General features: G+C 42.1%; 2 protein-coding genes across 4 annotated transcripts; one reads left to right on the top strand and one right to left on the bottom strand.

Annotated features, from left to right (window-relative positions):
* The first annotated feature begins 2,437 nt into the window (after positions 1 to 2,437).
* Positions 2,438 to 9,855, top strand: azin1a (antizyme inhibitor 1a). Of its 3 annotated transcripts, none has more exons than XM_027014306.2 (12): positions 2,438 to 2,608; positions 4,106 to 4,225; positions 5,050 to 5,240; positions 5,516 to 5,689; positions 5,962 to 6,134; positions 6,429 to 6,566; positions 6,654 to 6,735; positions 6,937 to 7,011; positions 7,278 to 7,443; positions 7,598 to 7,713; positions 7,854 to 8,068; positions 8,346 to 9,855. In XM_027014306.2, the coding sequence occupies exons 3-12, from the start codon at positions 5,133 to 5,135 to the stop codon at positions 8,458 to 8,460; spliced, it is 1,362 nt and encodes a 453-aa protein (XP_026870107.1). In that variant the 5' UTR covers positions 2,438 to 2,608; positions 4,106 to 4,225; positions 5,050 to 5,132; the 3' UTR covers positions 8,461 to 9,855. The 3 variants fall into 3 exon arrangements, with proteins under 3 accessions (XP_026870107.1, XP_026870105.1, XP_026870108.1); XM_027014304.2 differs by lacking the exon at positions 2,438 to 2,608 and adding an exon at positions 2,763 to 3,166; XM_027014307.2 differs by lacking the exons at positions 2,438 to 2,608; positions 4,106 to 4,225 and adding an exon at positions 4,445 to 4,532.
* Positions 9,856 to 9,934: 79 nt separating this feature from the next.
* Positions 9,935 to 13,714, bottom strand: klf10 (Kruppel-like factor 10). Its single transcript, XM_027014322.2, has 4 exons — positions 13,411 to 13,714; positions 12,474 to 12,689; positions 11,568 to 12,321; positions 9,935 to 10,684 (listed from the first exon to the last, which is right to left on the bottom strand). Exons 1-4 carry the CDS (start codon positions 13,444 to 13,446, stop codon positions 10,413 to 10,415), a joined length of 1,278 nt encoding a protein of 425 aa, XP_026870123.2. The 5' UTR covers positions 13,447 to 13,714; the 3' UTR covers positions 9,935 to 10,412.
* Between the last annotated feature and the right edge of the window lie 377 nt (positions 13,715 to 14,091).

Below are 14,091 nucleotides of genomic sequence, written 5' to 3'. Positions count from 1 at the left end.
CCACTTATCATTTTAGTAGTAAGGCTTAAGTGGTAATTATGGATACATCTGCTAATAAACCAGAGGTGCACAGAGGTGAACCTTTTATGTTTGAATACCAGTTCTGCTATGTGTGAACCACGGCATCTTCTCTATTATTGTGGATTGTCTGTGTTTTCAAAAGGATGAAAGGATGGATAGTCAATCTTGAACTAAACTAGTAGTCTGTAGTTGCAATTTATCACCAAGTAAATATAATGCTATCCACAGAATGCTAATCATGGTCTTTTTAAAATACATTATTTCTGTCTGGGTTTATATTGAGGTCTTTCACATGTTTTGTCAATTACATTTACAGTCATAGCATTTAGCAGATCCTATTATCCAGTTGTGAATCCAGAAAATATCTTTATCTAGTACAAAGAGGACAGAGTACAAAGATACCACTAAAACAAGATCCAGTATGAATGAATGGAACAATACATGACAAGTAAAAGATTTAAAATGTATCTTCTTTGCCAATAAGAAATTGCAGTTGCAATTTTTGCTGAAAATGTTTTTTTTTTATCTTAACAGGAAATTAGTTTAGTATGAGACAGAATGCTTACATTATCTATCTATCTATCTATCTATCTATCTATCTATCTATCTATCTATCTATCTATCTATCTATCTATCTATCTATCTATCTATCTACCTACCTACCTACCTACCTACCTACCTACCTACTGAATTATGTATTTATTTATTTTTGTGTATATTTGCTCATGGTTAGAATAGTTATAAAGATGCTGCCTAACATGTAAATTCCTCTTGGATAATGCAAGCAGTGGGGTGTAACACCTTGCAGTGGGCAAAACACAAGCATGTGCCAACAACAAACGCCCAGATGCACAAACTATTATAACCAGAACAATAGTAATCAAACATTGTATTTTACTGAAGGCTACTTTAGATGCTATGCAAGATTGGAAACTACACACTCAGTTCTAGTCTGTGGGGAGCGGGCACAAAACTCGGAACAAATTTTCTGTGGTCCAAGGGGAGAACTTTCACTTGCAAGTGGTGACAATGGTTGAAGCAATGCTGAAGCTAGGTTAACAAACAGGGTCATTGTATTACTTCCCCATTCCAGTTCCATTGAATCATCTGACATTTTGACTAGACTTGGGGCTGTTCTCAATTAAAAAGTCTCGACACAGTGTACATTCTCTGCACAGCATACATACCTAATTCACCAAAGATATAACGTTTACTCTGTTGTGAAATATATTGTTCCTCCCATAAATAAAGCCTGATAGCAAACCATAAGAAGAAAAACAAGAAAAAAAACAAGAAAAAAAAGCAAACTATATTATTAAAAACTATAAATATTATTTACATCTTATTTCATTATGACTATGTGCATGAGAAGATATTGGAGACAAAGCTTGAATGTTCCTACTTTACATTTGGCCATTGTACATTAATTTATTAGTAGCATCTTGTGTGTATATATATATATATATATATATATATATATATATGTGTGTGTGTGTGTGTGTGTGTGTGTGTGTGTGTGTGTGTGTGTGTGTGTAACCTTTCCCCATTTGTGTTATTTATCCTCTAGCTTTTCATCATTTCATCGGTTTATGTTCCCAGAACTGCTGCTGGCTGCATGCATTTGGGGCAGACCACTCTCAGCCTGTTAGTGGCACTAACACAATACCAGAAACACTACTGAGCCCAGAAACACTACTGAGCCTGAGAGGGCCATACCAACACAAGAGAACAAAAGTATCAAGTCACTGCTCTGCTATACTGAGTATGGACCACCATACAAATAATGTTTGGTTAGCAGTGGTCCAGTGCTAAGAAACTAAGGAACTGAACCTAGATGATGAGGCCTAACCAAGTGGCCTGTGACTGTAAGTGTTTCTAATAAAGTGGTGAGTGATAGTGGTACATCTACATTTCAACATTTTATCTTTTGCTTTGCTCTATCAAGTGTAATCATGTCCAAAGACAGTAGAAGTCACAAAATAAAATGCATGATGACAAAAAATAAAACACACTTCAAACTATAATTAGACAACAAAACGTTGTCAAGGGAGCTTCATTTCAGTTTTGAAACTTTTTAAGAGCCAATTAATATATAACTAATTGAAATATCTTTCCCGTAAATAATAATTAAAAGGAATTGTCCTAATTTAACTGAATTGTAAATTCCCAAAGGCATTTTGTCCAAAAATTATACATTATTTAGACATTACTCCTATTAATAAAACAAACACTCCGCTACTCTTAGGTTACTCCTTTTTCCACGAAGACATTCTTGCTGAGGCGTAGACTAATAAACCCTCCCTCGATAGAATATTCGTAATAAACCCTCCCTTGATAGAATATTCATAATAAAGCCTCCATCGATAGAATATTCATTGTATTCATGCAATAAAGGAACATCATCAGCTGTCGGTTTCTGGACGCAGTACCTTGACTTACAAGATGCGCACAACATGCGTACCGCAACGAAGAAACACGGAGTGCTCAAACAGATCCGATGATAAGTACTCTTAACAGCGTAAGGCCAAATAGGAGAGAATATGAAATTACCTTATGAGAAAAATATTGCAGAGTTAATATACGTAAGGTAGGCTGTCACTCAGATGAACTTTTCGACAAATGTTCTAATTGAATTTCTAACTTTCTATTTTGCATTAATAATTTACTGTCAAATTTGTGCACGCTTGGACATTTAAAATATTTAGAAATATTTAGAAGGAAAAAAAAACACTTTAAAATCTCAAATTGTTTAATTACGTATTTATGCCCACATATGCCAGTTTTCTTTCAGAAATGACTGCAACAGGGGATGCTTGTTGTTCTCCGTGTTAGCAACGCACGCCGTAGACTTGTGAGAGCGACTGTAGAAGAAGCTCCCTCCGCCTCCCGCCTCCCGGAGGAAGTGTACCGCGCTCGCGCGCTCCGCAGCTTCCCAGTCCGTCCGTCGGTCCGTCGAAGCGCCTCGCGAGCGGTCGCGGTGGATCCCCGCCCTGAGCGTCGTGAACTCCGGGAGCCGTGTTCGGGGGCTCGGCGCATGGCCGTCAGAATTCGTTTTCTTTTTATCATAGAGGTTGCCTAATATTTCGTAAAAATTCCGCCAAAAACGAGAAGACGGTTTACCCCAACCTCTAGGACTTTATTTCATGTGAGTAGCCGTGGCGGCTGGCTGGCTAGCTGACGGCTAGCTAGCTGTGAAACACGGGTCCGTTTTCATATCTTTAGAGCGAATCTCACTGAAATGAAGATCCGTAGCTCGCCTGAGCAGCTCGTTTTCGAAGTGTGGCTACACTCTCAGACTGTGTCGTTTAGCTGGCTCGCTATCCGAATACACACAGGCTGGAGATTTGGCGAGATTGTTAGCTAAGGTTGCTAGGTTGGCTAGCTTAGCCCAGAGTTCACTTATCCTTTCAAGCTGAAAAGCTAACCTACGTAGTTAACCCGAGTTAGGTTAGTACGGTCAGCTTGACCGCACTTGACTAGGTTAGCTGACGCCAGCTGTATAGCTACTTATCTACCAGCACACTAACCCAATACTGCAAACTAATACGGTAGCTAGCTGCTTCTGTGCTTAGTTAGCTACAGTACGTTAGCCAACAGTCGGTCATTTCCTTCGTAAATGAGCGAAGCTTGTATTCTACGTTGCTGGCTAGCTGGATTGAAGTGCTGGCGTATGTCATTTGAAGGGTTCATTAATTTGGCGGATTTAGTGCTAGCTAGTTATTCATATCCGGACCGCACACCAGTTGGTGCCTTTAAAAATAGCTGGCTAGCTAATGCTTGCCAACATCACTGTGAATTATCACTGAATTGTACCGTGGTTGATTTCTTTTCAGTCTCTAGAAAGCCTTTTACACGTACTGCATTTCACCACGTTTAATTTAACGGTAGTTATTTAATAGCTAAATCTAGCTGTAACTGGTCGCGTGGGGTTGTCAAAAATGTTTGATTTAAATGGCTGGCTCGCTAGGTAGCTAAATAGCTTTTCATATCATTGTGTACTTTGCTGTGTTATGTCTTGCGAATAGGTTTGATTTTTAAACTCTCGTTATGCCGTGAAATTTGTAACACGTTCTGTTTATCCCAGGTGTCTGTGAACTATCAGAACAACTTAGGAGCGTCTATCTACCGTGAGCAGTTTGACTTCAACGCTGAGCCTCCTTGGGATCCTAGCTGATAACAGGAGGGGTCCATTTTTGACCTGTCTGTAAGTTCAATAGATGACCTAGCTGAAATTGTTGAGTGGTGCTTAAAGATGTTCCACTGACAGTCCAAATGGACCATTGACCAGGATCTCTTTAGACAAAATATTTGTTAGTTAAGGGATGGCCAGTATTTATTTTTAGGTTAATAGTTTTCAGTTGTGTACAATGCTTTATATAAACACTGGTGCTATTGCAGCTGTACATTTTATTTTTATTTTTTATATGTGAAGTTGACATCTCTGACCTTCTCTGGCTCACAGCTAATGTGTGGAGGCAGTAAAAACAATCAGCACTTTTTCTGGAACAAAAGTGTGTAACCCCAGGTCAAGGAGCACTGCACAGTTTTGTGCTGTTTCTGCTCTTGCATGCGTGGTTCAACTCATCAGCTAATTATTAAACCCTTTATGGGATCGCTTGGGTGTGTTGAAGCTGTGAAAATATATGGCCCTTCCCATGTGATGTGTTGCATGTTGTTTTGCCAGCAGCCGTAGTGATCGTACCATCAAAGAGACTTTTCAGTAGGATTAATAACTTTAGTAGCTTTCAACATGGTCACTCAAAAGGTGGCTTCCAGACCACAAATATTACAGCTCACATATACTTAACTTTTTACTTAAGAATTTTGTTGACTAATTTTTATTCAATAACCCACATGGCAGTGCTGGTATGCTACTGTCATGTATTCTCTGAATGGAGACAGACTGTGCTGTTTATTCTGGCTGCTGATGTCCCAGAACGTGCACTGTCTAAATGTTGCTTGGTTTAAGTGACACGTCCTCATGTGTGCGAGCTAACTGCTGGTTTGTTTTCTTTCCCTGTTTTGCAGTGGCTATCACTAGGACCCAGGAGTGGTGAGCGTGCTGCTAAATAGGTGACCTGCTTTATGCCTGCGCTGAACTGGGCTTGTGGATGACGATGAAGGTGATGCTGGATGAACTGCACTATTCTGTCGAACTGCTGGAAGGAGATACTGCTCTCCGAGACGTGATCAGCAAGCATATTGGTGACCAAACACTCGTAAGTCTGGCAGGGCAGTGCCAGGCGATGAGTTCCTCTTGGAGTCGTTGTCAGTTTTAAACAGCTATGGCTTTATTTTTCTCTATTCATACCCATGGGCAGCCTGCTAACTACGACAATCTAAAAAAAATGAAATGTGCTGAAAAGCTTATTTTAAACCCCTGATTGACCCAAACTGTTCTGTCTGTGATTCAAACTGATTTCCCCACTTAATTAAAATGTCCATGTTGCCATCTATGTGCAGCATATAGCTAACGGTGTTATCTCCCCTTCAGACTCAGAAAAATGCATTCTTCGTGGCTGACCTGGGGGCCATCATTTGGCAGCAGATCCGCTGGAGAACTCACATGGACCAGGTTCGGCCGTTCTACACGGTTAAGTGCAACAGCAGTCCTGTGGTTGTCGAGATCCTGGCTGCGCTGGGAACAGGCTTCGTTTGCTCCAGCAAGGTAACCAATGAGATGCCATTGTGTTCTTTAGTGAGGCACCTAACCTCCAGTTGGTCAAGTCAGGCCAGCCTTGTAGATAGTTAAGTTGTTGTGGATAAAAACAGTTAGAGGAATGACATGATGTATTCCATTTTGCAGTTTTAAATTCCGGCTTTTCCAGGTTTTGATTTAAAATGGTTTCCTAAAATGGAAACAGCAATAGCCCTTATTTATGCTTGCTGTAGGCAAACAGCCCTGATCCTGTCCCACCCTCTGCATGCCTCTTTTCACAGCATGAGCTGGAGTTGGTGAAGGGCTTTGGAGTCCCACCCCAGGATATCATCCTGGGTGGGGTATGCAAGCAGCTCTCGCACGTCAAACACGCGGCCAGGCAGGGCATCCAGCTTCTGATGTGTGACAGCGAAGCAGAGCTGCGCAAGATTGCCCGCTGTCATCCGAAAGCCAAGTGAGGGCTCCTGCTTGCGCCATTCTTGGCTATTAAAGCAGATCTCCACGTGAAATTGCGAGCAAATCAAGCTAGTTATAAAGGGAGGCTGATGGAAATGTGATGGTGTCATGCATCCTGGTTCTGGTTTGTTTTAGTTAATTAAACTTTTGCCCAGCAGATGGCACTGTAATCTTAATGTCACCAGAGGCCATTATCTGGGAGGAGTGGGTGTGCAGTTATACTCCTTGTACGCAAGTATGCAATACAAACTTGCTTCGTCCTGATTTTGTGTGTGTGTTTTTATTGAATTAGGCTGCTGCTGCACGTGTCCTCCACAGGAGCGTGCTGTGAGCGGGAGCAGACGGCCATGCAGTTTGGCTGCACGCTGAAGGAGTGCAGGCACTTACTCGAGGGCGCTAAAGAGCTCGGCCTGCAGGTTGCTGGCATCAAGTGAGCCCCCATCCCTGCTAATCCTCACTACCCTTCATTCATGACCTAATGTCATCCCTTATAGATGTACTGACTCTGTTGTTCCAGGTTTCATGTCCCCTGTTGCTGTGCTGATCACCAGGCCATCAGTCATGCAGTGTCAGATGCCCGTTGCGTGTTTGACATGGGGGTGAGTCAGCAGTAGTTTTTTTTTAATGCTCTTGGTAGTTTGTATTTATATTTTGTGTACTGTCAATGTTTCAGGAGAACAGTTTGTGTATGTTTAGCCCAGTCTTATTTTATACTTGTAAAAATGGAGCGTAGACATATGAGCTTGAATGACACTCCCCAGTATAAATAAAGGCAATAAAAGCATGTAATTTTAACTTAGGAGGAGCATGGATTTGTCATGAATATTCTGGACATTGGAGGAGGCTTTGATGGAACGGAGAGTCAATTGGAAAAGGTTAGTATTCAATTAAAACCTCTTTGGCCACTGGGAGGCATAGTTGTGCCATCCCGCTGGCTTATAAGAAACTCAACAATTACTAGTATTTTGATTGCTTTTAAAAAGTTTTCATAAGTGCTTGTGACTCAGTGGCTCAGAGCTGCAGCACCATCTGTTGGGCAAGGGGGGGGGCGTGTCCTATAAATCCTACGATTTAAAGAGTTGTTTTCCCCCTTTTCAGTTTTGAGTTTCTTCCTGATGTTGCGGGTTGTTTTCTGCTGCAGGTGACGAGGGCGCTGAAACCTATACTGGATGTGTACTTTCCCCCGTCGACAGGCGTGGCGGTGATCGCCGAGCCCGGGGCGTACTATGTCTCCGCTGCTTTCTCACTGGCTGTGAGCGTCACGTCAAAGAAAACCATGGCACGGGACGCAGGCTGCTGCCCGCGCGGTCAGCACCACTCCAGCTGCATCTTTCTTTCTACTCCTGCGGTCCTAGACCCTTCTAGAAAATGTGCTAACCTCATACGGGAAATGCTAAGAGTGTGTGACTGTCTGTGTGTGTTTTGGGGGGGTGTGTGTGTGTGTGTGTGCTTTGTCCTCAGGTGTGCTGTCTGGAAACGATGAACCAGAGTTTCTTTACTGTATGAATGATGGGGTGTTTGGTTCGTTTGCATATAAGCTGTTGGAGGAATCTGTTCCGGTTCCAGTTCTCCACAAGGTAAAGGCCTTTAAATCTTCCAGTGATTAACTTGGGATGAACTTCCATATTTCAGCTTTAGCTGTAAGTGTAGTTTTTGCACAGCTGTGTAAGGAAATGGCTTCCAGCGAGTAACTGCCTCCGATCGTGTCCCGTTGTAGGAGGTATCTGTGGAGGAGCCTGTGTTCTCCAGCAGTCTGTGGGGGCCCTCGAGTGACATCTTGGACCAGGTTGTGGAGCACTGTCTCCTCCCGGAGCTCTCCGTGGGGGACTGGCTAGTGTTCAGCCATGCTGGGGCCAGCTGCCTCAGGCCCACAGGCATGCATACAGACCGGTCCAGTGCACCTGTGCATTATGTTATCTCCACACGAGACTGGTACAGCCACAGTTTTTCATTGTTTGACAACATTTTTTGCAAATATCTTCAGTTTGTCCCTATAATTTCTGTTGTAAGAAGTAACTGAAATAGTTGATTAATTTTAAAAGTACAGCATTTCACATTGCATAATGAATCTGCATAGTTAATGCATAACTTGACAGATCTTAGAAATGTATGCATAGTAAAGGCTCATGGCACACACTGACTTAAATCTTATAAAGTGTCACTAAGTGACTTCATTTAATATTGCAGTTTTGGTCTTTGAATTTTGCAGGTACGAGATTCAGAGCAGCGGCGTCACATTGGACACCACCATGAAGAACTTCTCACTGGTCCCCTGGTGCCTGCAGCCTGGCTTGACTGAGACATCGATTTCGACTCCAGCATAGTGTCACACTGGCTCTGAGATTAATTTAGGGGAATCTTCAGTTAAACTCTTAAGTTTGGCAGAGTGAGCACAAATGGAGGCAGGATTTCAAGAAAGTGTTAGTGGATCAACAACAAACTCATTTAATGTTACATAAATTCTACCACATACATGATGGGAGTTGGTTATTTTGGGGGCCTCAGTTATTAGTGTTTACACACCTAGAGTCCAATTTATTCAATTGTCTAAATGTATACGACTATCGTATATGTAAGAATCTTTCCTGTTAATAATTCCTGTTTGCACCCCAGTTATTTATTCAACATGAAGCCTTATTCCATTTTGGCTGTCATGCTTTTTAAGAGTTGTACATTTTGTGGTGGCATTGTTAAAAGCGGTGAACTACTTGGTGGGTATTCTGTGTCAAACCATGAAGTCAGGTTTTTATCCTGTATTCTGGAGGGCACCAGTAGATGGCAGTGCAGCTGAGAAATCAGTTTCAGGGCTTTGGGAGAATTATTTGAATCAACTGTTTTCTGAGGAGCTTTGCTTAATATACTTTCTTCCTTTCTTTATATAGGAGCTCTTTTGGGTGAGATGTAGAAGCTAGTGTATTGTGAGCACTAAACCATTGCAAAATTCTTAAGTTGTGCTATAATTGCAAAAACGAATTGCTTTGGCATGTAGTCAAGAGTCCTGCTTTCTAAGTGCAACGTTGTGGTTCACTTATTGTAGGATGAAATATGCATGTGCAAACGAAGTGTAGCAAAGAATGTTTTAAATTGTATTCTGAAAGTGCTGTTGGTAGACGTGACCTGCTATGTAAACAGGTGCCATTGATGCTCCTCAAAGAAAGCTGTCTGTTAAATGCTGTTTAACTAACCCAAACCTTCTGAAACTGGTAAAAGAAAGTAACACATTTTACATAAGAGATGCGATGAGATTTCTTCATGCTGAAAGTGAATAACCGAATGGATGTGACCAGGCCTCCGTAGCATTTGTTGGTCCTTGGTCTGCTGCCTGTTTGGCGGTATTCATCAGTAAATGAGTGCGCTTGTGTCTGCATGCTGGTTGCTTTGCCTTAATTGAGCTGGCTGCAGTTCAGCAGGGCTGTTGGCAATGCATCATCTCATTGCTTAACTGGAAGTGATGATGCTTAAAGGGACTCATGTCAAAGCAGTTTACACATGATCTTTTAATCGATGCTCTTGCCTGTAGCATCCATAAAACAAGGCGAGATTCGACATTAGCTCAGTTCATTTTCCTGATAAGCAATGCTCCTTTAGCCTGTGGTAACAATTTTGGTTGTAAATATTTTATTCTTAATTAAAAGCTGTAAACAGACACTCCGTTATTAAAAAGCAACAATTAGAGACTGTACAAAAGAGAATAATAAACAACTTGGAAGTAAAAAAAAATTTTGGTCAGTCTTATTTAGAAAAGTTTCTTGTCTTTTTTAATGCTTAAAGTCCTCTTGTTAAAACCTCAACTGAAATTGATATATTAGACCTAACTTATTTTTCATGTACATTAGAACAGTGCAAACTGTTATCACTTTAGCAAATAAATGCACTCACTGAATATTAACAGTCGCTAAAGCATTTGGAGCCTTAATCCTTTGGTTGAAGTAATATGGGTTCCTGATGGTTTTGAATGTAACTAAACATAATTTTCTGTCCTGGCTGGATTTGTCATAAAACCTTTTGCTACAATTTGCATTCAAGAAGCAAGCAAGCAAGTAAACCTGATGATAACGAGATTCAAATATTTACTTGTGAAGTCTCTTAGTAGTCTGAGAGAGTCATAAATTTCTAAGACAGTGCTGCTCAAATCTAGTCCTTAAAACCCACATACTGTCCTGTTTGCTCCCTCCTTCATGATGGTTGGTGCAACAGATGGCTCATGTTTCTCCAACACCTGACATTAAGGTAAGTGCCAAATCCACAGCACCTGACCTTAGGTCTTCCGTGACCCTTAACTCCCAGCCTTGGGGCACAGGGTCGCAAGAACGGGACTCCTGGCACTGGTGGCACGGAGTCGGCCCACCTCGGACTGCCACATCGGAGCCCTCCTGAGGTGACGCCGGGCATGCTTAGTCAGGTGGTCACTGCGGCTAAAGTTGGCGTGGCACACGGGGCAGGTGAAATGTTTCTCTCCTGTGTGAGCACGCCGATGGCGGGACAGTTCATCGGAGCGGGAGAAACGTCTCTCACAACCTTCCCATCGGCACCAAAATGGCTTCTCACCTGCATTAAGAAGTTAACAGAGCTTAACATAAAGGAAGCACACGTAAACATTAAGGGAATTTTCACAGGGGCCCACACTCGGTGCTGAATCCTTGATGGCCAGACTTTCCTCTCTAGCTAGGAATGAGGCTCAATGTTACAGTGGCCGAACAGTTGAACTAATTCCTCAGAGGATGCAAAATACCTGCTCTGTGTTTGGATTAAAGCCAAAGATTGATTGTCAGGGCCAGAAGGATTGGACTTTTACTCAAAAGGTCTTTCAAAAGAAACCTCCACTGACATTATAAATATAGCTTAGTCACTGTCCTCAAAGGAAAGATTATTCTCCATAGAATAACCCTTGTCCTACATTAAAATCCACTGTAAACCTTTCATCTAGGCTGATTAAAATTTGTTGACAGAGGTTTGTAAGTTCGGGTTCAAAAATTGAGCCCTGCTGTAATTTTGTATTTAGTGAATAATGATAAGAAACAAATCAAGAGCAACAGTTTGAGCTGGATATTTACATTCTAATACTTTCTGTCTCTACTTTTATAAATCCTAGGTTGTCTATTAGTGTGAATCTGGCAAACTTTCACATGGTGTTTTTTAACACCATGGATGTACTATTGTTCTAATGGAATGCTCTGTTATATTGCAACCATCTCTCTATTTACCATGTATTGTTGATTACATGATTACACAATCATCTTGACACCTTTCCTGTACTTGGAAAAAAAAGTGTAATAGTAGTGATCGAAACAAATGTGATGGGTAGACATTAGTATAAAAAAACACTGTTTTTTAATGTACTTAATTGATTAGTGAACCCAATTACAGAAAAATGGGTAAGAAATCAACATAACCAAACTATAAATGAGAATCCTCCTATGGCTTCTCTCACCTGTGTGGATCCGCAAGTGTGCACGGAGATGGGAGCTTTTAAAATAGGTCTTCCCACAGTTAGGGTGGGTGCAGACATGACAGCGGACCCGCGTCAGGTCAGGCACTGGCTTGATCTGTGGCAACGTGGGGCCATGGTCTGGCGCAGGAGCAATAGCAGTGAACTTTGACCCACCAGAGGCTACCACCATAGACTGCGGGGGGACCAGCACTAGGACGGCTTCTGTGGGAGCCTGACAGGCCACAACAGCGGTGGCAGAAACTGGACTCCCGACCGAAACGGCCGATTGTGGACAGGCATCTGGTGGATTAGCTGCGGGTGGAGGTGGACTGTTGAGCAGGGAGCCAGCAGGTGGTGGTAAAGCAAGGATCTGGAACGTTGTTACTGATAGCACGCTTGCATGAGAAAAAGTAGAGAGTATTCCAATAGGGGCGGGGAGAGTTAGAGGGGGTGGGACCTGGGGAGGAGTCAGAAAGATAGGCAAGCCAGAGCCCAGAAGATTTACCCCTGGGTCCGTGCTAGATACAAAACCAGAGCAGCTCTGGGCAGGGCTGGGTGGGCTGGATCCATTCTCCGTCTCTCTCTCAACAGCAAGATAGCGCAAGGGATCGGACGTGTGACGGATCACACTGGTGGCTCTGCCCTTTGTCTGTGGTGGGTGGGGTGAGGCAGTGTAAGCCACGCCTCCCAACATGTCTCTCTGAGCCACTTCAGCAGCTTGAGGGCTATAAGGTGGGGTCATGCAACGTAATGTCTGAAGAGAAGAAAGATGGATGTCATGACTCCAGAACAATTTTCCACTGTCACATGTAATTGTCAAAACCATTCTTTGTAACTGCTGAAACTGATAAAACTGTTCTTTGCTTAGACCGCTGTGCTGTCAGAATGGAAAAATGTGTCACTCACAAAAGCAGACTCATGGATGTCTGCTAGCGCTTTGCGAACAGAATCTCCTTCACTGGAGTCTGAAGAGGGTGTCAAGAGTTCAGTGTGCCAGAAATGTCCATCCTTCTTGCTATCTGTCATAGAAGTGAGGGTTTCTATCACCTGCAGGTTGCTTGTGGCTGCAGAAGGACCACTCGCGGTCTGGTTACTTTCAAGCAGAGCCTCACCTGGCAGGTCCTGTTATAAAAGATATATTAAATACAAACAAGAGAAGATAAAATTTTATAAGATAATATTTTATTGATCCCCTCAAGGATATTTGACTTGTTGCAACAGTACAAGAGTGGGAAGAAGAATGGTACAAAAAACAGAACTTTTAAAAACAGAAAAAAACAAACAAACGCAGTCGAATATATACAGTATAGAGAGACCCACGTGTGCTTTATGAGATTTCACCGGATAAACTTTTGAGATGAACTTAATCTACGTGATATGCGTAAAACTATTCTGTTCTAATCTATTTTTGACGTTTATCAATATCTAGAAAAAATATGATTGGTACCTAATCATTATCAAAGAAAGCACAATAGGTATAATGCACAGCGGAAAATCCTTGAATATTCAGGTTTTAAAAAGTCAATCACTTAATGTAATATCTGTTACTATTTACCGGCGACCAATGGAAACAATGCTATGTGAAGAGTCGTCCCGTCCCAAACGGGAGGGTAGCTGCTACTTCGGTGGGAGCAGGGATGAAGCACAGACTCACCCTTCAAATCATTTTGAACACCGCAGCGATCTGACATAGGTAAGATCATTTGCGAGCATGAAACCTTGTTTTAAATAGACGAATGAACCAGTAGTACTATTGCCCAATTGTGTAGCTAAATAACAATAATGCATAATTGAAAAAAGAAGCAAACAGTTTTAGAATACCAAATGCTGACAGACTACTTACGTTATTTGCAGATGAAACACGATGCAATTTACCCATGTTTTAACACTATGGTGTATGGACATTAATTAGTATTTCTAAGTCTGGCCGGTTTTACTTCTGTCGTGTTATCACTCATTCAACTCTTTCTGGCGTCGGAGGCATGGGTGTGCATGAATCCACGTGCAGGCCAATGGTGAGTAAAGGTGTGTGGAGCCTCCGGCCAATGCGGAGAGAATCCACGCGTGATCAAAGGCTGATTCGTGTCGTGAAATCAGCATGGCACACAGCGTCGCCTTCTTGGCACGTAAACGCGATTACACCCGAGCCTGAAAATCCCAGCAATTACTTGACACTTGATGATCTTGCCATGGATTTTCTGAGTGCTATCATGTCTTGTATGTTGGAAAGCCTCGAATAACCGCATGAGTCTCCCCGTTTACAATAAGTTTTATTGTTGCATAGATAAAAACGCACCTCAGTGGTAGTGCATATGGGATGCAAAAGGACAGTGACTGATTTATGCATCAGAAACCAGTCCATCAAATATCATTCTTGTATGTTCTCTTTCAGTCTATCTTACTTTTATACATTAATACCAAACCATCTTGACTTGGTTTTGTGTTACAGGAATCTAAGACTACTCGTGCAGCATCTGTGAGTGGAGAAACGACATTGAATTTTCATACCAAGATTGACTTTGTT

This window comes from Electrophorus electricus, chromosome 5 (assembly GCF_013358815.1).
Source record: "Electrophorus electricus isolate fEleEle1 chromosome 5, fEleEle1.pri, whole genome shotgun sequence".
Taxonomy (NCBI): Eukaryota; Metazoa; Chordata; class Actinopteri; order Gymnotiformes; family Gymnotidae; genus Electrophorus; species Electrophorus electricus.
The sequence above is the reverse complement of the archived record's forward strand: the minus strand, read 5'-3'. Positions and strand labels throughout refer to the sequence as shown.